At 50.5% G+C, this 26451-nt stretch overlaps 1 protein-coding gene across 2 annotated transcripts in view; it reads left to right on the forward strand.

The window, feature by feature from the left end:
• The window catches only part of ADCYAP1R1 (adenylate cyclase activating polypeptide 1 (pituitary) receptor type I), a 52921-nt gene that overhangs the window by 14412 nt on the left and 12058 nt on the right, over nucleotides 1-26451 (forward strand). For both annotated transcript variants that reach the window (XM_012721049.1, XM_012721050.1), the window contains exons 3-12: nucleotides 7561-7668; nucleotides 10441-10461; nucleotides 11412-11456; nucleotides 13747-13856; nucleotides 14463-14560; nucleotides 15023-15155; nucleotides 16068-16221; nucleotides 16594-16654; nucleotides 17280-17349; nucleotides 21417-21508. In XM_012721049.1, coding sequence (XP_012576503.1) covers nucleotides 7561-7668; nucleotides 10441-10461; nucleotides 11412-11456; nucleotides 13747-13856; nucleotides 14463-14560; nucleotides 15023-15155; nucleotides 16068-16221; nucleotides 16594-16654; nucleotides 17280-17349; nucleotides 21417-21508 — 892 coding nt within the window. The remainder of the gene's footprint in view (nucleotides 1-7560; nucleotides 7669-10440; nucleotides 10462-11411; nucleotides 11457-13746; nucleotides 13857-14462; nucleotides 14561-15022; nucleotides 15156-16067; nucleotides 16222-16593; nucleotides 16655-17279; nucleotides 17350-21416; nucleotides 21509-26451) is intronic.

Raw genomic sequence — 26451 nt, forward strand, 5'->3', positions numbered from 1 at the left:
TGCTGGTGCTGAAGTTCTGGGAGTGCTGATCCTGCTTCAGCTCCCAGGGGAGTTGTACCTGAGCCTCAGACCAACGCCTTGGTCCATTCCAATTCCAGAAGAATTGGGCTTCTTGGCTTCAGCTTAGAGACACTTAGGAAATATAGGCAGCCATCCACCCCAGGACAGTGCACAGCACATTAGAACCCCACAGCATCTAAGATGCTTATATCTGGGCCCTGCCCATGTCAACATGACAGCATTGGGTTGGGGGGCTTGTTGATGATGTGTTAAAGCTTCCAAATGATTCTAAAGTGCGTCTAAATTGGAGAACCGCTGGTCTTGCCAGAGAAGAGTATCCATGAGAATGGACGCTTCTGCCATCTGGGGACAGAGGGTCACCCCCAGGGTACAAGGATGGAAGGCTGACGGCCTACTCCCAGCCATGAATCCCATTTGAGTGTGATGAAGAATTAGCAGTTGTGCTTATGTTGTCAGTCTGTTCCAGAGGTGAATTGGGGAGGGGGGCCCATCTTCCCGTCTTCCTCAGCACCTTGTCTGTGTGTCCCCTGGCCTTTATGTCCCTAACCACATGCACTTTGCATGGAAACATTGCCAAGGGGCAGCCAGTGTCACTGAGACTCAGTTGAAAAGTGAAAAAGGACTCCAGTTTGTTCCAGTGCCCATGAGTGTAAACTCACAGGCAGCCTTACGAGACATATACACAGATACATACATACAGAGAGAGAGCAAGACGGCAGGTCTCCTTCCATGATCTTTTACATCCAATAAACCGAATGCATTGGATGGAGACACTGATCCACTAGAGGTGAGGTGTGTGTGGCACTGATCATGTTGGGGGTCCATGGGAAGCTCCCAGGAAGCCACGTATCCCCTCACATCTTTGAGCTTCTGGTCCTGGACTGTCCACACCAAAGCGAAGGTGGGATGGAAATGAGTATAGTGACCTTTAGAGTGAAAGTCAAAGGACAGAGAGTTGCTGAGAGTGGCACTAAAGCGCAGCAGGTGACTGCTGGGGTTTGGTGAGGGAGGCTGCTCTAAGGGCAGTAAGCAAAGTTCTGGCTGGGCAGTGTTGTCTGAAATAGCTGAGCATGTTTATGGAGAGAGGAGGAGGTCTGGAGATTGATTTCATGGTTTTGTTTCTTGTTTCAAGCCCCTGAATGTTAAGTGGGACTTGAGACAACACTGAGTCCAGTTATGTCTTGTGACGCACGAGAGGGGTGGCCAGGGTGGCTGTCACTGGCCGAATCACACGGAGGATCAGAGCCAGCTCTGGGACAAGAACCAGGTCTGCCCTCACAGCCAGGGAGTGCTCTTTGTGCTGTGGGGCTCTGTGGGGCTCAGAAGAGAGGAAAGGACTTCTGTGCGTGGGAACTGGCATCTCGGCTCTTGAGCGTCTCCAGGCCCACACAGGTGCCAGCGGGCAGTGCTGGCCACTTTGTTCTCTCTGCTTGGTCCAGGCGGCCTGCTGCCCAGGGTAAACCAGAAGCACTTCATCTTTTCCCATTAGCCTGGAGGCCTCCCCTGCATTTAAGCAGGCTGGGCAGGTGTGGTCCTCCTTGGGGGTCCCCCAAGCTCTGGAGGGGAGGGAAATGGGAGGCTTACTGCTGCCTTGGCAGGCGCAGGAGGAAGGAGGCTTGGAGGGAAGACTAGAAAGCCTGCTTGTTGTTATTCTGACCCGGCCTTGAGGCCTGTTCAGGGTGCAGAGTGCCTTGTCCCAGACCCCACCTCCACCCCCACCAGAGAGGAGAGGCCTGGAACAGGGGACCACTGCAGGGCTGGGCCCAGCTCCCTTGGAGCCAGATCAGCTTCTTGTTTATGCCTCCCAGCTGCCTGAACACTGAACAGGCACCCAGCGTGGGGGAGGGGGGGTCTGCGGGAACCTTTGCTCTGAGGACTCGCTCCTCAGGGCCCATGTGTGTACAAACCTATTGTTCTTTAGCTCTGGAGTTCTTAAACCTGGACCTGTGTCTGTACATTCTGGAAGCCTTTTTAAGGCCTAGATTGTTGGGCCTGGTGCTTGGGTTTCTAACTCAGTGGGTCTGGGTAAGGCTGGAACAGCCACATGGGTGGCAAGTGCCCAGTTACATTCCTGGTCTGGGGTCTACACTTCGAGAACCACTGACTTCCAGAGGGGAGGGCTGCAACTTTAGTCCCTCCCCCACACTTCAGCATTGAGCTTGCAGCTGGTCCTCGTTTTATGGATCTGAAACATTGGCTGTAAAGTACATTTCAGCAAATTGAATCATTTTTTTTTTTTAATCATTGAATTGCATGTTAAAATGAGGGGCTTGTTCTAACAATACCCACACATCCTTAGGCGGCTTCCCAAAGGGAGGACTTGCTTTGTCTGGATCCCGTTGCTGCCCTGGTTGCATGGGTTTTGAACACTGTAGAACTGGGCAAAATCATCACCATGACAACCTGAGATTTGTTCCTTATTTCCTTCCAGTCCAGGCTAATAGCTCTTGTGTTCTTTCTCCATTCAACCTCCCCAAGTGGACTTTTTCCCTCCTGCTGTCACAAGGCACTGCCTCTCTTGACTGCTTTGTAGATAATGTCTAGGGGGCAGTCCCCACAGTGCACACAGCATTCTCATACCAAGCAGAATCCCCCACCCCCACCCCATGCCAGAATTCCTCTGACCTGGTTGCATAGAGGCAGTCAGTGTGACAGATTAAGTCAGGGGGGCTTAGTATAGAATTAGGGTGCAACAGGAGAGGTGAGTAGGGGATTTGGGGTATCCAAGTAGTAAGATTTTCAGTCATCTCTGCAGGAAGAAGAGGAGGCGGACTGCCTCAGCCCTCTGGTAGCATCTGATTTACTTGACCTTTCCCTGAAACATGGCTTCCCATCTGCGTTCTCACTAACTTCTCTGGCCAGGTTCCTGGCCACCCTGCCTCAGTCTTCTTGGCCAGCTCCTTTGTGAATGTTGATGTTTCCTTCTTCTGTTAGGGCTGGGCCCTGTTCTCATCTCTTTTCCCCTACTTTTTGCTCTCTTAACCAGATAACCCATCTGGGCCCATGACCCTGTAGCATCCCTGTGCTGACCATGCCCTGTTCTCTTTTTCCAATTCTGACTTCTCTGGACTCCAGACTTTTATCTAACTGCCTGTTTGACAGGTAGCTCTACTCGGCTCTCCAAGCACTACCTCAGAGGAACGATATCTCAAACTAAACTCGAGATTAGTTGCCTAAACTTGCCTGATTCATCCATGTCCACCTCTCTCATGTGGACATGGATCCTCTTGGCAGCCATCCAGGCATGCCACTCAGAAACCCAGCTACCGTCCTTGGCACCCCTCTGTTCTTCACTACATTGGGCAGGGTAGCTTAGGGGAGCTGAAACACACCACCGAACTTTAGCACAATAACCTTTTTGTGGACATGTATCACAGACTAATGTGGTCAGCGAAAGTGGCAGATGAACTTGACTGCATAAGTCACTCATGGGTCCAGGCTCCTTCCATCATGGAACATGACCATTCGCAACATGGCCTCAAGGATGCAGCAGGGAGAGGAGAGAGAAATGTAGACTGTTGCAGACACCAGTTGTCACTCCCATCCACTTGCCATTGGTCGTAACTCAGTCCTATGAGCCTGGTGGTTACCAACAGTACTTGGTAGAGTTGCTGGTCCTGTCCAGTCAGTCTGTCACCAAGCCCTGTTACCTTGCCTCCAGAGTCTCCGATAGAGAACTAACCCCTTTACATCCCAGGTGCCAAGGCTCCATATCTAGCACCTTCGACCTTCCGTGGACTACTGTTATTTCCATGCAGACATGTCCTGTCTGTTTCTCTTCTCTTGAAATACATAGTATCTTCCCCTCAGCCAGATCAGATCATGAGAGTCCTTGTCTTAAAACCCATCTGTGGGAGGCAGAAAATGTCCCCCTTCCCAAGATACCCACATTCCAATCCCAAGGCCAGGAAAGACCCTTGCCTTCTAAGGTAGCACATTCACAGGCTTGGAAGGTGAAGCTGAAAGTTCCAGCCCTCTAATTCCAGGGTTCCCCTGGCAACTAGCCCCCACCTTCCAATATCACCTCATTAGCATAAACTCAGGTGGGGTTAGCAGGTGCTTAGGAATAACTCCACCACTCTGGAAATACTAGGCACCAGGAGGAAAACCAAACGTGTTTCTTACTGTATTACAATATCATATCCCCTAAATCCAGATACTGACATTTGGACCCTGGCATTATGGTATTTAATTCTAAGCTGTTCATCTGCCCTAGGGGTGCAGGGCCTTTAGCCTCTGAGGGGACCCAAGATGAGGCATAAGGAGCATGAGGAGGTATCTAGTGTACGTCTATGCTGGGCCATGTGGTGGGGTTGGATAGGTTTGGCAGATGCCCCTTGGGAAGTGGATATTCTGGCATTGGGGTCAAGGAAGACCACCCCAGAGTCCGCATCGTCCCAGCCAGTCTTCTGGGTCCTGGTGGATCCCAAGTGTATCTCTGCTTCAGGTCACTCAGTGTTGGGGGAACCCTTAGAGACACCCAGCCCTCGTGTGCATGTAGGGAAACTGAGTCAGTGTGTGTAGGGGGTTGGGGGGGGAATGTGTGTGAAGACTTCCAGGGTTCTGCAGTTCTGCAGTTCTTGGCAGACCAGAGCACAGTCTTGTGGCTGCTGTGTGGGTGCTGAGGGACACTGTCCTTCCCCTCCCTCTGCTCACAAATTCAAGCTCTTCAAATTTATTTTCTGCACCCTGTAGCCCTGGACCCGATGGGCTCTGGCTCAGTTAATAGCTGTAAGAGAGTGAGACTCTGGCTCTGCCATCTGACCTTGACCTCCACCTGGAGCCCCTCCCTGCATGCCCTCCTGCCTCCACCCTGCCTCCACCCTGCCTCGCAGCCCTCATGGCTGCTCACTCTTTCTAAAGTGCTGTGACCCCAGGATCGTCAGCTGGCAGTAGCAGCTGGCTGTGCCAGGGCCTAATGTTCCCCATTAAGGGAGCATCTGCTGGCTGGGGCTCTCAGGGCATGGACCGGACACAGCCATGCTCTCTGGCCATTCCACAGTCAACACGGCCTGTGGCAGAGATGTGCCGCTGGGTGCCTTTCAGGACATGATGTCATAACCTGCCATGTGCTGGCTGGACATCCTGCTGTGGTGGGTGGACAAGAATCATCAATAACTGGCCTGTTGCAGTGCAGCGAGGGACTCATCCCCATGTGGTCCCAGTGTCCTCAGCCTGTTGTCCTCTGAGCTTTCTGGAGTGCTCCCACCCCCAAACTCCATCCTTCTGGGAGCAGAATGCTGCAGGCCAGTGTGACTGGGTAGAATTCCAGAAGAACCAGGCCTGAATTCTAAGAGATAGCGTTGCCTGCCTGGAGGGGACCCAAGATGAGACCTAAGGGGCAGCTAGCATATGCCTGTGCTGGCCATGCGGTGGGGTTGAATGGGAAGCTGTGGGTGACTGCTGGGTCCAAACAGCACCTGAACACCAGTCATGAACCCCAACAGTCTGTGAGCTTATGAGGCCCACCCAGGCTCCCTTTGCTGCCTAGCTCTTGGCCAGGCTTCCCTGCCCTGCCAGCAGCCCTTCACTGACCTTTCTTTATCCCTGCTGGGTTCTGTCTGGTCTCCCCACCGGGGCACCTGATTGAAGGATGAAACGAGGGTTGACAGCCATGGTCGGCATTCACTGGTGAGCCTGGAGCTTCACATGTGTGGCCTTATACCCCTTCACAGAGGCCCCCGAGGTGGGTCGGTCCCTGCTGGCTGTCCCTCACTGGCAGAGAAACCCTCTCCAGAGCCCAGGTTTATAGAGCTCAGCAGGATGCAGGCCCTTTCCAGGAACCCTGCTGTCAGACACGGTACACCTCTGCCTCCAGCTCCCGCCTCCCCTCCCCCACCCCCCCCGCTTCCCTCCTCTCTTCGCCACATTACTTCCTTTGCTACTCCGTAAATGATGGGTCTGGGGTCTCCCTCACTTCATGTTCTTCTCATTTCATGCTCTTCCCTGGGGTGAACTCCTACCCCATGGCCTCAGTGTGAAAAGCAAGGCTGGCTTTAGAGATCATGTTAGAGATCAAGGGTGGTAGGGCTGCTGATGGCTGCGGGCTGTAGACCTCTGGCCAGAGAGACCTTTGGCAAAGCTCAAGGGCACAACTGTACGGGGTTGAGTGAGGAGACCTTAGGCTGCTGCCACCATGGTCCCATGGTAACTAGGTAACTCTTACCTAGGTGGGGTGAGGGGATGGAGATAAACTTCCATACTAATTGGAGGCTGAGCCAGGACATGGTGAGCGAATGGATATGGTACATAAAGGAGAAGGAGACAAAATGGGTTGGAAACAGGAAACCAGATTGTGGTAGAAGATGCTGAGTTGAGTTTTGGACACGCTGCTGCATGTGCTTGGATTGTCTCTGGCCCTCAAGACGGGGGTGTCCAGCTGTCAACTGGCCATGGGAGGCCCTTGAGAGTGCAGGAGATGGGATGTGGAGTTGTCCGTGTATAGTTATGTCCTGTGGTCCATGAGCTGGGTGACCCTGTCCACTGTGAGTGGGACGAAAGGCCAAGGGCAGGAGTTGCAGCACACTCGGGCAGGGCAGGCTGTAGCCCGGTCAGTAAGTCTGAAGAGGTGGCTGGTGGCCCAGGCATGAGGCATATCAGAGGAAGGCGGGGGGTGGGGGCAGTCACATGGAAGGAGAGGAGGTGGGGATCGGGAATGCAGAGAACGTCACGCAGAGTCAGGCAGGAGCCCAGCAAGAGAGCACGTGACAGAAAGAGGGGTCAGAGTGGATGCTGAGTGTCCAGGTCCCAACATCTGGTGGGCAAGCTTGCATTCCCCCTTGCAGTGGCTCGCAGCCAGTGAGCCGCTGGTCTCAAGGCTCCTTCTCGGCTTGTCCTTGCTCATCCTCCTTCAGCATCCCTCGACCTGGGGCGGGCCACAGGGGTGATCTCTGCTGTGTTCTCTGCCTGCCCCCATTTCTTTGAGCTCAGAGTCCCTTCATGATTCTGGGCTTTGACCATGCAGACCTCTGTCTGGATAACTTTCCTCTCTCTCTCTCTGCTCATTTTGTGCTCCTCCAAGTCCCAGCTCCAGGTTCCAGGTCATCACAGCTCCAGTCTACCATGACCTGAAAGGCAGCTGTAGACGGAGCCTCACCCCAAGGCTAGCCAGTTCCTCTGCATCTCCATGCAGAGGAGATGGAGCTGAAGCGGAGCCGTGCTATTGGCAGCGGCTGGAGGACAGGAGGAGCTAGTGCAGGCTCACGTCGGTGGGTGTGACAGACACCCCACACTCTCATTCTTAGGGACCCCACCCTGACTAGTTGCTGGTCTGCTACCCCTTCTCCAAAATGCTTCCAGACTTGGGGTGCAGGATCCGGTGGAGCTATGTAAAATAGATGACTTCCATCCCACTGCAGGGGCTCCTGAAAGTTGCAGCTCCTCTTTGGTGGTAAGATTTGCTTCCCCTCAAGCTACTCTCCCTGCAAGGACCTGTCTCAGAGGCATCTGTGTGTGTGCTTGCATCTGTGTATGTATGAACGTGTATGCGTGCGTATGTGTGGGGCCAGGGCCCTGCTTACCATGACTCTTTCCCCACAGGCTGCCCCGGAATGTGGGACAACATCACATGTTGGAAGCCTGCCCAAGTGGGTGAGATGGTCCTCGTCAGCTGCCCAGACCTCTTCCAAATCTTCAACCCGGACCAAGGTGTGTCTCCTGTACGCTCCCCGTCCTGGGCCTCTTCAGGCCACATTTGATCTAGTCTGCACCCCACACTCAGTCCCCCCCAGCTCCACGGGCAGGAAGATATTACCTGCTGCAGCATTGATGTGCTGGTGGAGGGCTGAAACCATAGATTTGCACACTCAGGGACACAGAAGCACCCCTTGGGCATCTCTATGTGGAGATGTGTATTATGGGCAGACAAGACTGTGCTCTCAGGTGTGTGCTTGATCACTTACCCAGGTGGAGACCTTGGACAAGGCAATTCACCCCTCCCTGCCCCAGTCCCTAGTCTGGCAATAGCAGTATGGTGTGGTGACCATGTGTGCTCATGGGTAGTGACACATGTGGAAATCTCTTTGTGCAGCACTGGGCTGATTTTACTGTTTGATAGTCAGTCGACACTGTTATCATTGTCACTCACAAAGATGCTCAAAGCCCTGGACACAGCCTTGCACACACATGCTTGTGCATGTGACACTCACAGGCACTAGACACCAGACACCACCTATGCTCACGCTCTCATAATCATTTAGATTTGGGCACAGGGCCCCAAACCAGTGGATCAGAGCACACTGCTCAGCAAAGAAAGTTCTTGGTGCCTGTAGCCCTCAGGCAGCAGTGAGGGTTCAGATAGGAAGAGCAGTGGTCCTTCCCCCTTTACCCCTGGGGTACCCTGGGCTGCAGGTGAGAGGACTCTGGACCCATGGGCGGTACAGACAGTGACTGGCGCTTGGTGGTATCTCCCCTGTAAGTGGTCCCTTGTGGGGTCAGACAAGCTCAGTTTTGGGGCTTGTATGTGAGGTCTTGGGCACCAGTAAAGTGCAGATGTTCAGAGCCCCACCCTAATTTGAGGATTCCCGGGTGGAAGGTGACTGAGCTTTGTGACCCAGAGGAGAAGATGAATGGAAGGGGATAGAGCCTGACTGCTAGAGAGGCTTTCATGACCACGTCTCCATGGGGCAGGCTGGAGGGGGAGCCCGTGGCTCTCTCCTTTGGGTGGGAGTCTGGTGGGCATTCCAGAACAGTTCCCACTTTTGACTGAAGCCTTGTGGATTCTCAGAAAAGTTTTGCCTCTGGCCAGGTCACACTGCCCGAAGGAGAAGTGAAGAACAAGATTGTGGCCCTAACTTCCTTTCCCACGTGGTTATCGGGGAAACAGGGCACCATGTGGGGCTGGGCAGCAGGGGAGGTGTAGGCGACTTACTATGGGCCACCCTGACTGAGCCTGGGTTGGACTCTTGATGTAAGAAACCTGGAGGCTGGGGTCTGCAAGGGCAGAGGGATTCAAGTCATGGTGTGGCTGTGCACAGGTCCTTGTGGCCTGGACTCAGCTTCCTCCTTCCACTGCCTAAGATGCGCTTCTAGAAGTGGAGCATTTCCAGGCTTTGCTCTATTTTGGGTCCTGCCTGCCTCTGCACCAGTCCTGTTTGTAAGGGGTTGAAGGCAAGTTCCCTTTGAAACCTGAACCCCAGACCTTGACTCTGCTCTGGAGGGCAGGTGCTGGCAGGATGGGGCAGGGTAGGTAATGGGGTGATGTTGGAGTCCCATGGCTCCATTTGGGCTCCCACCCAAAGAGCAGAGCAAACGGTGGCTGTGATGTGCTCCACCTCACCTTCCCTACTCCCCTTTCTGGGGACAAATGCCAGTTCAGGAGTCAATGCTTCCACTTGACAACTCCAGGAACAGGTGTGGCCCAGAGCAGTACAGGAAGTGAATTTGGAAGGAGACAGACAGGAAAGTTGCTGAAGTGAGAAGCACACGGTGAGTGGTGGCGTGACAGGCAGCTGGTGAGTCGGCCCTGCCTCCATTTCATCCCTTTAGAAAGCAACTTTGGGCCCTCCGTGGTGGCACAGCGGGTTAAGGTGCAGCACTGCAAGTGAGCCACAGCTGCTTCAGTGCGAGTTTGATCCCCGGCCACAGAGGTGACCCACATGGCGTGGCAGACCTCTCCTGACCCGCCTGCTGCTCCCCTCAGCAATGCACTTCATCAATCTGCCTGTTCTGCTCTCCACTCTGTCTCTGGTGAATCTTTTCACTGCTCCTGCACTTCTGGCCTATACCCCAGTTCTGTATGCATAAATAAACAAATCTTAAACAAAAAAGAAAAAAGAAAGAAAGAAAGAAAGCAACGTCATCACTTCCTCCGTTCACCTACCCCTGTCAGTCATTTATTTAAGGTTTCTTGAACATCGACTCTGGGTCAGATACCATGGCAAGACTGCATCTTTTCGACCACTATGAAAAGGCAAAATGAATCAGCAATAAAATAAGATTTTCTTAAGATAAACTTTCCAGACTCTATCCCTCCCTCTGGCAATTGTACAATGAACGTGTTATTCACATCAGTTCTTAATGGTTCATTAAGACAGGGACTTTTAGCATCTCTATTCACAAAGCTAGATTAGTGAGACTTGCCTTAAGTACTCAGACAGTCGAGAATGACATCCCACATTCTATTTCCTGGTCTCCAGATCTTGTGTGTGCTGTTATAGCCATGCTTTGCAGACTGTTAGACGTACAGACACGTGCATCTCTCTTCCTGTCGGATGCCTCTGCGCTCTTCTCTTTAGCTGTGTCCTGCTGAGGTGGAAGTGTCTAGTGGTCTACAGACTTCTGGGCCCCCCACCAGAGCTTTTCTCCATTTTGGGAGTGGGAAGGGGAAGAGGAAGGACTAATCAGCAGGGTCTAGTGACAGCAAACCCCAACTTCAGCCCCCTGGCTCACCTCTGCCTTCTCTTTCTCTCTCTGTTTCAGTCTGGGAGACCGGAACCCTTGGTAAGTGGAACCTTGTTGGCGACAGACTGCTGATCGGTTATGCATCCAGCCATCTGGGAGCCCAGCTCTGACAGCTGTGTTGGGTGAGGGTGGAATGGGAAACTGACCAGGGACCAGGTTCTCTCCTGCTCCTCCTTGACCACCCTGGAGGTGAGGGGAGCACACAGGAAGATGGAAAACTAGCCCTTGGTGATTATGGGCTTGTTAGGGACAATCCAATTCATCCCTGGAGGGATGTGTTTGGATACATGCAGACCTATGCATGTATCAAGCCCACATAGATAAGTGGACATTTCCAATGACCAAGAAGTTGGAATGTACACCCAGTGCAAAAGCAGAAGAGACCTAATGGTGGCAGCCTATAGTCATAATAATGAAGAAGTCAGGGCAGCCTTCCTGGAAGAGGCAGCATGTCAATGGGATCTTGAAAACAGGACTTTAACAAATGGAGGGGGGATATGGGCATTCATTGTTCATGGGATTCAGCATCAAAAAAGGGTGCAGATGAGAATAAAGGGTAGGGAGAGAACAACAAAAAATATGAGGATGAAGTCTTTGGAGTTCTGGGTTCCTTTGATGAGAGTGGTTTGGGGGCTGCAGTGGGAATTGAGTAGCAAAGAAACCCATGCCCAAGACCCTTGTGAGCATTTCTGTTCCCTTCACTTTCTCTTCTACCCTGGAGACCCATTGCCATATTCTGTGATTCCCCCAGGAGGAGTACTGAGTCATGGGTCCTCACGGACATCACAGATATATAAAGCAAATGAGATTGGCTTTAAAAGGTCCAGCGTGTCAGAAAATGTGTGTGGTGCTGGCCCTTCACTGAGCAGGTCCCTGTTCTTTAGCCCAGGGGCAGTCTCAGCCTTCTAGGGTGGAGCGTGAGCAGCGGATGGCCCTGGCAAGCTGATAGCTGGATGTTCCGACTCATGGCCGCATTCTGTGTTTTGCAGGAGATTTTGATGATTTCATTGAAAGTAATTCCTTGGCTCTTTCAGGTAAGGGACAACTGGGGTAGAGGATGAACAGATGGAGAAGAGTGTCTATGGACACAGGAGCTTTGGGGCCATTTTTGGGAGTCACAGATCTCCTAAAGCCCTGTCGTGGACTCCAGTCTATTTTAGATAAACTTGTGATGCTTTAGACTCTGACATGTGTAGTGTTTCTCAAATTTCAGTTGTGATCAGAGTTACCTGGTGGGATTGTTAGAACCCAGGAGGTCCTTGGGCCCAGCCCCAGAGTCTCTGGTTCTATAAACCTGGGATGGGGCCTGAGAGCATGCTTTTCCAGCCATTCCCCCAGGTAATGCTGATGTGCTCGTCTGGGTAGGGCTCCCATGTTGAGAACCATCATCCTAAGGTTCTGTGTTGCTGGAGCAGAGCAACCTAGTGAAACAGGCACAGCCAGCATGGAGTTTTAACAGTCTGTAAAGCACCCCACCTTCCGGAGATGGCTTGAGAACAATAGAACGGCAAATTCAGAAAATAGATCTGAACAAAAGGGGTTTATACTTTCCTGAGCCCACACTGTTTCATAGAAAAGAAAAGGAAAGGAGGAAAATAAAAGAAAGGAAATGGCCTTTATCTCTAGGACACATTAAGAAATTGTTTTTCAGAGCGAGCAGCTCCCCTTGCCTTGTCTTACCACTCGGATGGAGGCAAAGCAGAGAGCTGAGGCCCGGGGAGGGAAAGAAACTTGGCCGTGGCCAGGATCCCCTGGAGCGTGCGGACTTTGGAAAGCAGTGTTCAGAGAGAGGGCTTGGAAGGAGCAGCCGAGAGGGCTTTGCCAGAAGAAGGAACAGTTTGTTGGGACGGGGGAGCGCCTCTGCCCGTGGGCCTGCCAGATGCCTGCCTTGTCTGTGTCATGGACGCAGAATCCAGAAGAGATGGAGACCGGCCTCCCCGTCTGGCAGAGAGCTCTCTTTAGGGCCGCCCTCCCGCTGCTGCTTCCCACAGCCCAGCGAGCACATTTCTGACTCCCTGGCCTGACAGGAATGGGCCTTAGTTCTTTCCACTCAGATGGCAAGGGCGTGAGATTGGAAAAGTGGAGGCAGTCTCGGCCTTCTTAGCTTCCACCTTTGCCTCCTTCTTGAGGTTCCTTGGCCACAGAAGGGATATTGTTTTAGCAGTATGGGTGCTGGAGCCCCGTTTTTGCTGATGTCTCTTGTTTTACGTAATGTCCTGGCCCCTGGCCCCTATGCAGGGAGGAGCCTTGCCCGTGCGCCCTGATACCCCAGGTAAACTCCCAGGAAGTTGTTCTGGGGGCGGGGGTCAGTCTGGGCCTGGACTGGAGGCAGAAGGGATTGCCGCCTTCTCCTTTCTGGATTTGCAAGGCTCATCCCTGATGATTGTTGGATTAGGAGGAGGCTGAGGAGGCGTTAGTCAAGACTCAAATAGCCTGAGGTGGGGTGAAAAGCAGCCTGGCCTCCACTCTGCAGCCAGCAAATGACTCCCGCCTCCCTGTGTTCCACAAAATGGCCTTTAAAGTTCATCAAACGAAAATTAAAGTCCATTAGTGACAGGAAATAGTCCTCCAAACCTGGAAAGGCGAAAATTTTTTTTTAAAAAGTCCTAAATATATGTCTTAATAAGATCTGGTGCTAGGTTAATGGAGGTCTGGTCCTTGTTAATTAAGCAGGCCATGTGTCCCTCTGGTGCTGGCTGTTGCAGCTGCTGGGAGGCCCAGAGCTCTGAGTGAAAGCAGCACTGAGAGTCTGTTTCTTGAGGTGTGAAAGGAACTCCTGCCTCATGGTCACCTGAGGGGATTCCTGAATGCGGAATCCCTGTGTGAGGTGATGGGCGATGTGTGCCTCATCAGCGGGGCAAAGCAAGGAGGTCAAGATGCCACCCATTTGGAGTTCAGCCCCTTGGCAGGTGGGACACAACCTGCCTTTGTGACCCCAGGTCTTGAGTACCCAGAAGGCTGGCAAGTGCTGACGGGGCCTACGGAAGGGGCCGAGGCCTCAGCATTCGCCTGCTCTGGGAGGAGAGGTGCAAGGGAGTTGGATTCAGCCCACTCAGGGCCCTCCCTCTTGATTAAGCGATGATCTTGTGCCATGTGCTCCCCACTGGCACCCCCAGTCTTAGTAAAAGCTGAACTTGAGGTCATAGAAATCACTTTTCCCTCAGACAGCGGGGGATTTCTTAAATCTTCAGTTGCTGTGTTTCCCAGATGGACATATGGGATGGGATTCCTTCTAGGAATTCCCACGTAAGAAGTATTTTTGAATAAGAAATCCCGGCCCGTGAATCACTGCCATGCCTTACTGAATTTTCGTTTTCCCTGCAGACAGGAGGGTGGTGAGCCGGAACTGCACGGAGTATGGTTGGTCGGAGCCCTTCCCTCACTACTTTGATGCTTGTGGGTTTGAGGAATATGAATCGGAGACGGGGGACCAGGTGAGGGGCTGTCCTACCTCTGGAGGCATTGAGGCTGAGGCTGGGGAGGCTGGGAGCTGGGGTATTCCCAGCAGGGACTTTGGAGGACTAGAAACTCAGGCCCCTTGGTAGGCTCAGGAGTGCTTGCTGTGCACCCCAACAGGACGCCTCGACTTTTAATCACTCACCAGGGCTGAGAAACAGCTGCAGGGATCCCTCAGATCCCCACCAAGTGGCCCCCACCTTCCTGGTGGGGCCCCTAGCATTCCCCTGTTCAGCCACTTAAGGGTTGGGCCCAACAGAGGTGCCTAGATCCCTGGCCAGGCTAAGACTGTCTCTGTGGTGGCTGATCCGTGCTCTGCATTCAGCCAGCATTGACTGAGCACTGCAGAGTGAGGCCACTGCAGAGGGAGAGTGCAATTCAGTGGGGCTGGGGGCGTGGGGGCTCATAGTGGTAGGGTTCAAGTGAGGAAGTGGAGGAGGTGAGACAGACAGGAAGAGAGGAAGAGGCACTGCAGTGTGGGCCCAGAGGAGGCAGGCCCTGGCCTGGAAGATGATGTGAGCCAGAGGGGGCCGGGGTTGGCGGCAAGGCCCTGTGGAGCCTGTATGTTCTGTGCCCTGCTCCAGGATTACTACTATCTGTCGGTGAAAGCTCTGTACACGGTCGGCTACAGCACGTCCCTGGTCACCCTCACTACTGCCATGGTCATCCTGTGTCGCTTCCGGTGAGACCCCCAGCCACGCTGGTGTGTGCACAGCCCATCCTGGCTCAGAGCCCTCGCTCTGTCCCCTGACCACCCCCCACTGGAGTGCCCTTGCAAATCATTGCTCCTACCCTGGGCTAACAGATGGGAAACTTGACCTCCAAGAGGGCAAACAGCTTGTCCAGGGCTGCACATCAAGGCAGACCCTGAGCAGGACACCAGCATTTCTCACTTTGATCTTCCTTGTCTAGACAGAGAGGTCATAGCTAGAAGTGGCTATGCCAGGTAGGGGGCTAGGTGACAGGAGCCTTCAAATGAGGATTTAGAGAGGTGGGAGCAATGGGGTAGTCTGGGTGGTCTAAGTGGGGGGTCCTGTTGACACAAAGCCATGGAGTTGGTCCAGAGCTCACCTGGGTGGAGGGTTGAAATGCTTTGGGGGTCCCTGGCTTCAAAGCGTCTTTCTTCCCTGGTCGGCTGACACAGGAAGCTGCACTGTACCCGCAACTTTATCCACATGAACTTGTTCATATCGTTCATGCTGAGAGCCATCTCTGTCTTCATCAAGGACTGGATCCTCTATGCAGAGCAGGACAGCAACCACTGCTCCATCTCCACCGTGAGTTAACTGAGTCTTGCCAGGAAGCCTCCCGCCCCACCTTCTAGGACATTCCTTCCCTGCCTGATGCCCCACTACCCAAGTGTTTCCTGCAGGTGAAGGCATTGGCCCACTGAAATGGAAATCAGGCATGACCGTGCAGTAATAGCAAATGATAGCCCCGTGTGACATGACTTCCTGTCCCTTGGCCTATGTGTGCACTCGACAAACTGTTGAGGGAGGTCAGGTGGAAATGCCAATCCCACTTGACTGAGGAGGGAATTTGGCTCAGAGTGAGAGCTGGTGGTCCTTGACCATTTAACTAGCTCATGATGGAGCTGGAGGACTGATTGCCAGGGGTCCCTCCAGGTCCCCTCCCCCATTCTCAAGCCTCTGTCCCTTGGCCTGTCAGGGCCTTGAAGGTAAGCAGCGAGGAGGCATTCACTGATGGTGTGGGCCGGAGAGAGCAGTCTAGAGCATAGGGCCTTGACCTGGGAGAGCACCCTTAGAGGGGGGTCTTCTGTGTGATTCCTGGGGTTCCAAGAGTATTCCCCTCACTACTGTAATGTCTAAAACCTTCATTTTACCAAGCCTCCTGTGGCAACCCTCCTACTCACTCATCTGTGGGGCGTGAATGGGATAGAGGTAGAAAAATGGGGGAGAACAAGCCTGTGAAGAGGAGCGTGCTCTCTTCCATCCTACCCCCACTCTTTCCATATGTGAGGTGTCCATGAGGCTTCTTGAGCTCAGAATCCTGAGATGTTGCAACATCAAACTCCTCAAATCGAGGAGCATTGAGTCTTTCAGCCATGTGGAGCCAAGCATGCCAGAGCTGAGGGGCCCTCAGGATTCTCCCTGGTCTCCTGGATTTTCAGGGTCTGGGGGTCTTGTAGGGGACATGCGATTCCCTCACCTTCTTGAATCTCCTGGCAGGTGGAATGCAAGGCCGTGATGGTTTTCTTCCACTACTGTGTGGTCTCCAACTACTTCTGGCTGTTCATCGAAGGCCTGTACCTTTTTACCCTACTGGTGGAAACCTTCTTCCCTGAGAGGACATACTTCTACTGGTACACCATTATTGGCTGGGGTAGGTCACTGACTGTGGCCTGGACAGGTTCAGGCCTCAGGGCCAGGTATGTCCTTGGTCCCACAATCAAGGTGTGTCAGATCAGTGTGAGGCAGACTGCCATTTCTTGGACCCTCTCTTGCCATTCCTGCCCCCAGGAAGCCCGCCGTGGGAGGGACAGGGTATATTCAGGAGACTTTCCGATAGATGAGACAGCCCACGGTCGGGGGAGACATACACCCCCAGGTGGCCTGAGTATGTTGGACAGTTAGGGTGCTGGGACTCCAGGTCTGAGAGGGGAAGGTACCCCATGGTCAGAGCCCCAAGTCTGAGAGGGACACTGGACTTGAAGATTTTCTCATTTTCATGAGACTCCTCTTCTTGTTCTCTCAGGGACTCCAACCGTGTGTGTCACAGTGTGGGCTGTGCTGCGTCTCTACTGCGACGACACGGGGTGAGTAAAAGTGCCCAGAACTGCGATCTGGGCTTGAGTAGGTTCTCACAGATGTAGAAACCTCTTACAGTAGGTTCTTACTTTTCTGTGTAGGTTCTTGTTTACTGCCCTGACTCCACATTTACAATCTCAGGCAAATCATCCAAAAAGAGGATCTATCTGCTCATTCAGCCTTGGGCACCAACTGAGCTGTGAATGCACACAGGCACATCTTTGCCTGAACCCAGAGATTATTCCAAGCTTTCAGAGTCTTGTTCTGTGCCTGGGCCCAAATCTGAGTGTCTTTATTCATTTATTTTTAATGGAGGGAAGGAAGAATGTTGAGTCCGAGTTGCACCCCCAAAAGCCCTAGGTCTGATGGGGACCTTGGCCTTTGCCCGTTGGCGATGCCTCTTCTTGGGCTCCAGTGTCTGCCTTTGTAGGGAATTAGAGGGGAACCAAGGCTCAGATAAAGGATATTTGAAAATCCAGGGCTGGGTTCCAGTCTACAGTTCACCTGAGAGCTCTTCTGAAATCTGTCTTTCCTCAGGAAACCACAGGGAAGAAAGTATCATCCAAGGAACCAGGGTCATTTCCCTGCTGGTCCCCAGGAATAATCTCTTTCTTTTCTCTCACTGTCTTTTAGGTGCTGGGATATGAATGACAACACAGCTCTGTGGTGGGTGATCAAAGGCCCTGTGGTTGGCTCTATAATGGTGAGTGACCTGTTTGCTCTGTAGGCCTCCACCATATCATGTCATGGGGAAAAGGGTGATGGGAAGCAATGGGCCTGAGCAGAAAAGCACAGCAGGAAGGTAAATAAAGCAGTCATCACACAAACCAATCAATAATCTTCCTTTTCCACAACTGTATTATATTCTACCACCTGGACATGCAAGTTATTTAGCTATCCTGTTTGCCTTTATATTACACCACTTGTGTCCATTGCAAAAGATGCCACTTAGAGCAATTCTATGTATACTTTTGAATATGTGTGAATATTTCCTTAGAATAATTCCCTAGAAGTAGAATTTCTGGGTCAAAAAGAGTGCCCCACACGGTTGTCAGCACTTGTAATACCTGCTCTATCTCCTGGGGTGTAGGGACAGTTCATTGCTTCATGTACATCTCTATATTGGTAGTGCAGCAGAACATTTTTTCTAGATATTTATTGACAACTTGTTTTTTATTCTGGCTAATTCCTGTTTATTTCTTTTGCTCATTTTTCTAGCCCCTTTGTTGTCTCTCTTATTGTCTGAAGGAATGTATATATTCTTTCTCCAGCTGGATATATTGTAAATATGTATATTGTAAATATATATTTCCAAGAATGTCTGATTTCTATACAAACCATCAGGTTTTCTTTTTCATAAATTCTCTTTCTTGTTCAGTTTCTTGCTTTTGTCAAACTACGTTTTAAAATAGTCTTCTCAGTTGTCTTGTGCCATTGTTTATGGGTTGAATTATTACAGGTGCATCTTTTTTTTTTTTTTTTTTTAAAGATTTATTTATTTGTGCATACAGAACTGGGGTACAGGCCAGAGGCTCAGGGGCGGCGAGAGGCTTCACCAGAGACAGAGAGGGGAACAGAACAGGCAGATCGACGAAGTACACTGCTGAGGGGAGCAGCGGACGGGTCAGGAGAGGTCTGCCACGCCATGTGGTCACCTCTGGGGCAGGCGGGAATGGAACTCATGCGGAAGCGGCTTTAGATTCTCAGTGCTGTGCTTTAACCCGCTGCGCCACCAGGGAGGGCCGACAGGTGCATCTTTAACAGAGGTAGAATTTGACTTGTTTGATCTGAAGTGATAGTTAATCATTTTATTTTTATTTTTTCCTCCGTGGACAGACATTTGTCCCTCTTCATCACGGTAGAGTAGACCACCCTCTCCGCATCCTGTGGAACACTCCTTTATCGTAAGCATGCCGTGCCTGCCTCCTGGGACGGCTGAACACTTGCTAATTGCGTGTCTGGGGCCTCTGACTATGCCCAAGACCAGTGCGCTAGTTGTTGCAGCCATGAGCAAGCTCTGGCGTCTCGCACGCTGCCTTCCCCTTTATTTACTCTTTATCCTCAAGATTTTCTTGCCGATTAACTTCTTCAGGTGGACCTTTGAATACTATTGTCAAGTTGTTAAAAAATACAGTCTGGTTGAGATTTTTATAGGAATTCTATTGAATTTAAAAAGGATATTTGTTATAAAGGGGAATTTTCTTCAAATGCTGTCTTCCTCCCTGAGAACACGGCCTGATTCTACACTACTTGGTGTTTGTCATAATTATTTTACACTGTTTTTAGGTGTCTTCCTGATTCTTATTATGTTTGCTTCTAAGTGATTTTCCAGTTTGTGCTTTGTGTCTAGGAATTTTTTTTTTTATTGTAGTTTTAGATGGGCTACGAATGGCATGTAGGAAATACTGGCATGTGGGTTTTTGTGTATTTTTCTCAATTAGTTTTCTAAATTCCTATTCTAACCTCTTGTCAACTGGTTCTCCTGGATTTTCTAAGCAGGGGATTATATAATCTATAAATGCAAATTGTTTTTACTCTACCTTTATGATATTTATATTGTGTATTCCTTGATTTTGTTGAGGATGATGGTGCTACAGTTTAGGGCAATTACTCTTCACTGAATTTGGAAAATGCCTAATCCTGGGACTGTGTGACAGTATGTGTGTTAATCAGGAAGAGATGGTGAATTTCATCAGATGTTTGCGTGACATTTTTTCCCCTTAGTGCCGGACACTAAATAGTATTCCACTTTTTCTTCATTACAACTGATGCTACAATGAGTGTGTTTGTACATATGTTTTCAAGCACATGAATGCGTGTTTAAAATACATCTCAAGGAGTGGCATTTCTGTGACAAAGGTAGCATACATCTAACATTTCATGGGGAGCAAGTTGCTCTCCAGAAGCAGAGTACAAGAGTGCTCACTTCCCATGTCTTTGTTGGCATTTCTACTACTGGACTTTTGGCCAGTCTTCTAGAGGATGATGGTAGTTAATTGTTTTACTCAATTAACATAACAAATATTAGAAGTTTTTTTTTCTTTTTGCATTTCTGGCATAAGACATTTGTGATTGCCATCTTTTCATTCTTTTAAATTCTTCCACATTCTATTTTGTTAATTTTTTTTATTGTCTTGTATTGCTCTTCATAAGTTGTACGATGTTAGTTGTATGTGTGTGCATGCATTTTGTGTTCTTCTGATATTTGTAGCAGGGTTTCATTAGCGTGAGAGGTAATTTGGGAATTTTTTAAAAGTTTGGTTCTAAACAAAGAAGTAGTATATAAGTTAAATCATCTTTAAAGCTCCTATGAAGCTTTGTAAAATCTCAGCCTGGTACCTTATCCTGAGTACAATTTTTTTTTTTTTTAAAGATTTATTTATTTGTGCATACAGAACTGGGGTACAGGCCAGAGGCTCAGGGGCGGCGAGAGGCTTCACCAGAGACAGAGTGGGGAACAGAACAGGCAGATTGACGAAGTACACTGCTGAGGGGAGCAGCGGGCGGGTCAGGAGAGGTCTGCCGCGCCATGTGGTCACCTCCGGGGCAGGCGGGAATCGAACTCACGCGGAGGCGGCTTTAGATTCTCAGTGCTGTGCTTTAACCCGCTGCGCCACCAGGGAGGGCCCCTGAGTACAATTTTTAATTACCATTTACATTTCTTCTGCTGTCTTTGCTTTACTCAGATTTTCTACATCTTGATTTGATCTTATTAATTATTTTCCCATTGATAAAATTTTCTCCTGCCATTTAAAATATTCTATTTACCGGTTGTCCTTTATCCATTCCAACATATTTTTATTTGCATTTTCTCCTTTTGGATTAGCTGTCCATGCAGTTAGCTTGGTTATTTACTGAACTCTATCCAGCCCTGATTAGACACTGGGCCTTCAGCAGAGAACAAGACTGACAGAGCCCGCCCCACTTGGACGCTTTTGACCATCCACTTTGATCTGTAAAAACAAACAAAAAAAGCAAAAGCAAAAACGTAATGTAAAATATAGTTGTATTGCTCAGGACTACTTCCTTCTTTTGTTTCTTTATGAGGACTTTTTATCTTTATTATAATTTCCCTCTTATTTAAGTTAAATTTGTGGTATTCTTTCCCTCGGTTTTGGTTTGAGATCTTAATTGTTTGTTTTTCATGATCGTTTTAGACTTGCCATTCTCTTCATCAGGCGTCATTTCAGCTACCTCCAGATGTTGTTGAGTAGTTCTCTCCTCGACCCTTCTTCCTCTTTACCAGACAGTAAAGTGCCCCTTCCTTTCTCAGGGTACACTCAGCTTCCCACTGCCTTTAAAGAGCTTTTATCCCTGATCTTTACCTGAAGGCAAATGCTGCTACTGCTATTCCCAGGCAGCTCTTTAATTAATAGGGCTTATGCTGCCCATTCCAGTTCCCCATACTTGATGCTGCTGAACTTGGACTTTCTCCAGAGGACAGCTCTCACCTCTGCAACGGCCCTCTTCTCTATCCATTTCAGGTGGTTGTTTTTCCACCACCCTGATCCTATTTACTCTTTCTCTTCCAGAAACTACTCACTTTTCTGACTCACTTCTCATTTCTGTTTCCCAGTGCTCCGGTGGAATTCATTTTCTTTGCGGGAGACTGGGGAGATAAAAGAGGGCCCTCATGCTGCCATCTTGGATTCCATGTCAGATGGGATAGTGACTGGATGGGGAGGCCCTGTTGGACGAATAACAGTCTGTGTAGAGGCAGGGTGTGGAGAGCCCAGAATCACTTCAGTCTTCTTTGTCTTTACTCTTCAGGTTAACTTTGTGCTGTTTATCGGCATCATTGTCATCCTCGTGCAGAAGCTTCAGTCCCCAGACATGGGCGGCAACGAGTCCAGCATTTACTTGTAAGTATCACTGTGTGGGTGACACAGCTACTCCCACAGCTGCGTGGGCCCTGCCCTCAGGTCATAGCAGGATAAGGTTTGGGCTTTGCTGCCAGGGGACTGGCAGGGGTATTTGCAAGATTTCTTTCTGATTAAAGTGCCTTTAAAATGCAGTTGCCCTTCCATCCTTCAGCTGCTCCAGGAACTCTGTTTGCCTGGTGATTCCATGGAAGGGAAATAAGGGGAAAAAAGACTGGCAGATGCCCCATCATAGCATACTAGGGAAACTGAGTTTTGGAAAACACCAGACTCCCTAGGGTCTTTATGGCTTTGAAGTTGGGTTTCCTTTGGGAATTGGATGCTGTGGGAAGCTTGCAGATGCCATAAATTCGCCTCCCTGCACACATCCCATGTGTACAAGTGTGCCCCCACCTGCCAGTCAGGTCGACAGTCTTGCTGGTTTGGCTGCTGGCAGGGGGGTGCCCTCTCTTCACCTTCAGCCTAGAAGTACTGCTGGCTCTCGTCCTCCTCCTGCAACTCCCTCTTTTGTAGAAGAACGCTTGATATATTTGGGGTTGATGGGACTTGCAGGCAGCCTCACACACACCTCACACACCAAATGACTCCAAGGCCATTTGATTTCCTGCTAGTGCTTTTGCAGTCATTTCCCTTGAACCGTCATTCCTTTCTGAAATCACACTAAGCGTCTTCTACTCCCCCATTCTTGCCTTTCGAACAGGCACATGACTAGTGGGGCATGTGGGAGGTGGGAGAATTTTAATGCTGGGGATGAAAGTCAGTCTGCTGTGGTTGACTGGACAGGCCAGGTGGGGACAAAGAGTCTGAAGATGGTCTGTGGGGGTCCACCTTTGGGAACTATAGAAGCCAGCCAAGCAAGTGGAAGGAATATGTGTTCAGTATTTCTTTCTCCATTTTTATGGGAAAGAGAAGGTTACAAGGAGCAGAGGTATTCTTATGGCATCCCATGGGGACTTGGCACTGACTTCATCAGAGACCCTACCCTGGGGCTCAGAACTTCTATTGCTGCTGGGAAGATAAGTAGGAGAGCAGAAAGCTCCCAGAAAGGGTCCCCCTCATTCAACTGTTCTGAGGTGAAGAGGGAAAGCTCAAGTATCAGTCCTGGTCCTTCCCTCAGACTTCTTGGGTTTCCCCAGGCCACCTCCCCCTTTAGTTCCCTTTGGATATGGAGAATGGGCACAGGGTCTGACTTGGTCAGCATGCAGGGAATTATATTTCCCCCCCCAAGGGGATTGTAACTGAGATGGAAAAATTCACAAAATGATGTAAAAATAAACTCTTATATTATAAAAAAAAAAAAAAACTAAATTGGAAAAAAAAAAGAAAGGCTTTTCCCAACTCTTGGTTTGTTTTGTTCTACAGTGTATTTACTGTCTTATTTTTTTCATGATCTTGCAAGTTTTAATCAACCTATGTTAATACATGTATTATGTAGTCAAAAATTACTCATTCATATAAGTCATATAGTCTCTGAAGGTCTGCTGTGGGTGGCCAGTGGAGTCGAGCCCCCGGCAGTGACTAACTATGCTAGAGATCATTCCTTCCTTGGCCTCATGGATCCACAAGCCAGGTCTCTGCAGCTCCCACACTAACAGTTGCCTGGATGCTGAGCCCGTGGGTACCTGATCAGCCCCCATTTCTCCTTTGAGCTCCTGCAGCTCCTGGCTCGTCCCAGTCCCTTTCTGGAAAGAGCCTTTCTTCTTCTGAAATCCCAGGGACCCTTTCTCTACTTCTGCCTATCCAGGGCAGTAAAGGGCCTCAGTAAAGCCTAAAGGAGATGTTTCTGTCCCCAGCACACACTTTGTCAGCTCAGACATTCTGCCTCAGACAGTAAGAAACCCCAGGGAAAAGTATGAGGGTTTCAAGTTTCCATAGACTGGGAGTTATTACGTCCCTTCAGACCTTCCTAATGTGGAAATAAAGACATTTACAGTTGGCACATAGTTTACACACTTAAGCACAAACCCAGGACCTTTCAATAACAGCTAATTGAACATCTAATTGGTTTACTTCTCTTGTGTTAAACAATCCCCTTGCAATCTCAAAAAGTGCATTTTTTTAGGGAAAACCAAACTTCGGCTAGGTTCAGGCCCGAAGACGGAAAGTTGGATGCATATGCTCTGCCAGCTGGGTGGGAGGGCTGACCCGGGGCAAAGGATCAACCTGATCCTAAAATTCAGCAACACGCTTGAGTGTTTGCAGGGTCACAGAGACCCTGTTGTTCAAAGGGAGCAATGATCAAAGTGACAGAGCTGCTAAGAACTGCAGGGAATTTAAAAGCACTTGCAACTCAGTTCTTGCCTGTTTAATGTTCATGAATGCCCGGGTGAGCTAGGTCAACTGTTAAGTAGGAATGCAATGAAGTGATACGAGGAATCTGGTGGGAAGGAGTGAGGCTGTAGCTACAGCGTAGTCAGCCCAAGCTTCATCCCCATCATTCCGGTCCTCAGGGGACTGACAGGCAGAACATGGTTCCACACAAGTCTGTAAACAATGCTTCCTGGAAAAAAAGTTCCAGTTTGTGTACACTTCCCCACCTGGACATGGGGGAGTGCTTTGAGCTGGGAGGTGTCTGTTGTGGGAGAGGGGAGATGAGGAGGGGCCGAGCTGGATGTTGGGGAGAGGGTTGGAAAGGACAGACATGGATGAGGGGGATTTTAGGGTTGTGCCCAAGTCCCCTTGGGCCTCTGGAATTATATGTTGGGCAGACAAACCCCTTCAGATCTGCCCACAACAGCTTTCTGGTTTTTTCCTCTTGTTTCCAGAACAAATTTAAGCCTGGGAGTCCCCAAGAAAGCCCGAGAGGACCCCCTGCCTGTGTCCTCAGACCAGCATTCACTCCCTTTCCTGTAGGTTGGTTCCAGCTGCTCAGATGATAAGGGTTTGTCCTCCGTAGACCAAGACGGTGCTCCCGACCCAGCCTCAGCAGGACCCACTGGGGGCTGAGACCCCTACAAGGGGACAGTGGACGGTAGCACTAAGCCACCCACATTGTCCTACCTGATGTTCCCGGTAGAATCAGTGAATGGGCCAGGACTTGGGCAGCGGACAGGCATGACACGTGGGCCTGGGTCAGGGCTTGGTGTGTGCTCAGTGTCAGCTTGGTCTGGGATAGGAGTCATGGTTAGCCTGATTTTCCCTGGGGACTAGAGTTTACTCCTGGGAGTAGATGACTGGCCCAGAAAGGGGAGGGAGAGGTTGGAGGGTTGGCATCGATTGCTGTGGCATCATCAGCCTGGCTCTGTATAGAACTGGCCTCGTTCCCAGCTGTCACCCCACTGCACGATCTGCACTGGAAGATGCCTCTGGGGCCTGGGGGAGGCAGGGCAACCCCATCTGTATCCTCCTCAGGGACCCCACAGAGCAGATCTCCATGGCCCCCCAGGATAAAGGAAGGAGAAGAGAATAGATGCCGAGGTGGTGTAGGTTGCTCTGCAGAGCTGTGATATTCCTGGTGTCAGAAGGATGACACTGACCTGCAAAGATAGGCTGTTCCATGGCTCGGCAGACGAGCAGTCTGGAAGCTTCTAGTTCAGGAACTCAGCCCACTGCCAAAGGCTTTCAGTTCACCTGGGGCTCCATCTTCCATTTCCAAAGCTCCCTTTCTCTTCTCTAGGAGTATCCACCCCACAATTACTGATTTTACAATATCTGGCAGCAGAGAGAATGGTGACCCCTTTTTTGCAGATGAAGAAACTAGGGCGCAGAGATGGTTCAGCCATCAAGTCACTGACCAGATAAAGCCCTGACCTCAGGTACCCTGACTCCTCACACTGGCAGCCTCCCCCAACCCCCTCAAAGCTGAATCATTCTTGGTGGTGGGGGATGGGGAGGAGGTGGGCAAGGGAAACTGATCTGCTAAGCTGGGTTCTGGCTGGGGTACTAGTGTGGAGTAATGGGCTTCCGAGGACTGGGCTGGGTGCTCAGGGCATACAGGATCAGTAGAGGCTCAGTCTCTTTAGAGAATGTTCAGACCGTGATGTTCCCTGGGTCTGCCAAGTGTCCAACCCAGTACCGATCACCAGGAGCACAGGGTGGATCACAGTGGTGCTGGGCCCCCTGCTGGGTCTCATACTCCCTGGACACAACCCAGGCAGCCCTGCTCATAAGGCATGAAAGCTTTTATGGGGTTTGGCCTGGGGCCAAAGCAGAAGCTGAAGCAGCACATGCTGCATCCCTGGGTGATAGATGGGAGTACAGAGACCTGGAAATTGCTTTGACCTTCCTGCAGACGCACAGCAGTTCTTGGCGGTGCCTGGCCTGGGAGCCAGGTCTTTCCAGCTTCCAGATATGCCTGTGGCCCGGCCCCTGCTTGGGCCCACACCAGGCTGGCCTGCTTGCCAGGCTCAGTAAGAGCCCACACCCGACACCCTTATCTCAGTTTCTTGCCCTCCTGTAGATCCCAGCCACAATGAGCTCACCTGGGCGTAGGTCATCCTCTTGATTAAATTCCCCATTCTTTGCTAGTTGCAATGACTTTTTAAAATTCTGACATCTTACTCATGCCCAATTCTGACATTTCTACCACCTCCTGTGCTCCTTCTTGTGGTTCCTTTTGCCTGGGTCCTGGAGGTTTTCTGGATGGGGCCTTGTTGGGAAGAAGGGATGCTTATCTTTGCCCCTAGATCCTTCTCCTCAGAGCTATCCCATGAGTCAGCCCCTCCTCTGTTCTGCCTCTCACCTTCATTTCAGGGGTACACATCTCTATCGGTGGTAAGATTTCCCAGCTAACTTGCCACTAAATGGCCTTAATATTATTACTCTGAAGAAATCAGAGGAATCTGTTTTTACTGGGATGTCCAGGATCCAGGAAGGGCAAGGACAATGTAGGACAGAGAGGAAATTCTTTACATACCCATCTGGGTTCTCTTAGGCTGACAGATTATCAAATAAACATCAGATAGATTGACAAGGGGAACAAAACA

This window comes from Condylura cristata, unplaced genomic scaffold (assembly GCF_000260355.1).
Source record: "Condylura cristata isolate star-nosed mole 26May11 unplaced genomic scaffold, ConCri1.0 scaffold00005, whole genome shotgun sequence".
Taxonomy (NCBI): Eukaryota; Metazoa; Chordata; class Mammalia; order Eulipotyphla; family Talpidae; genus Condylura; species Condylura cristata.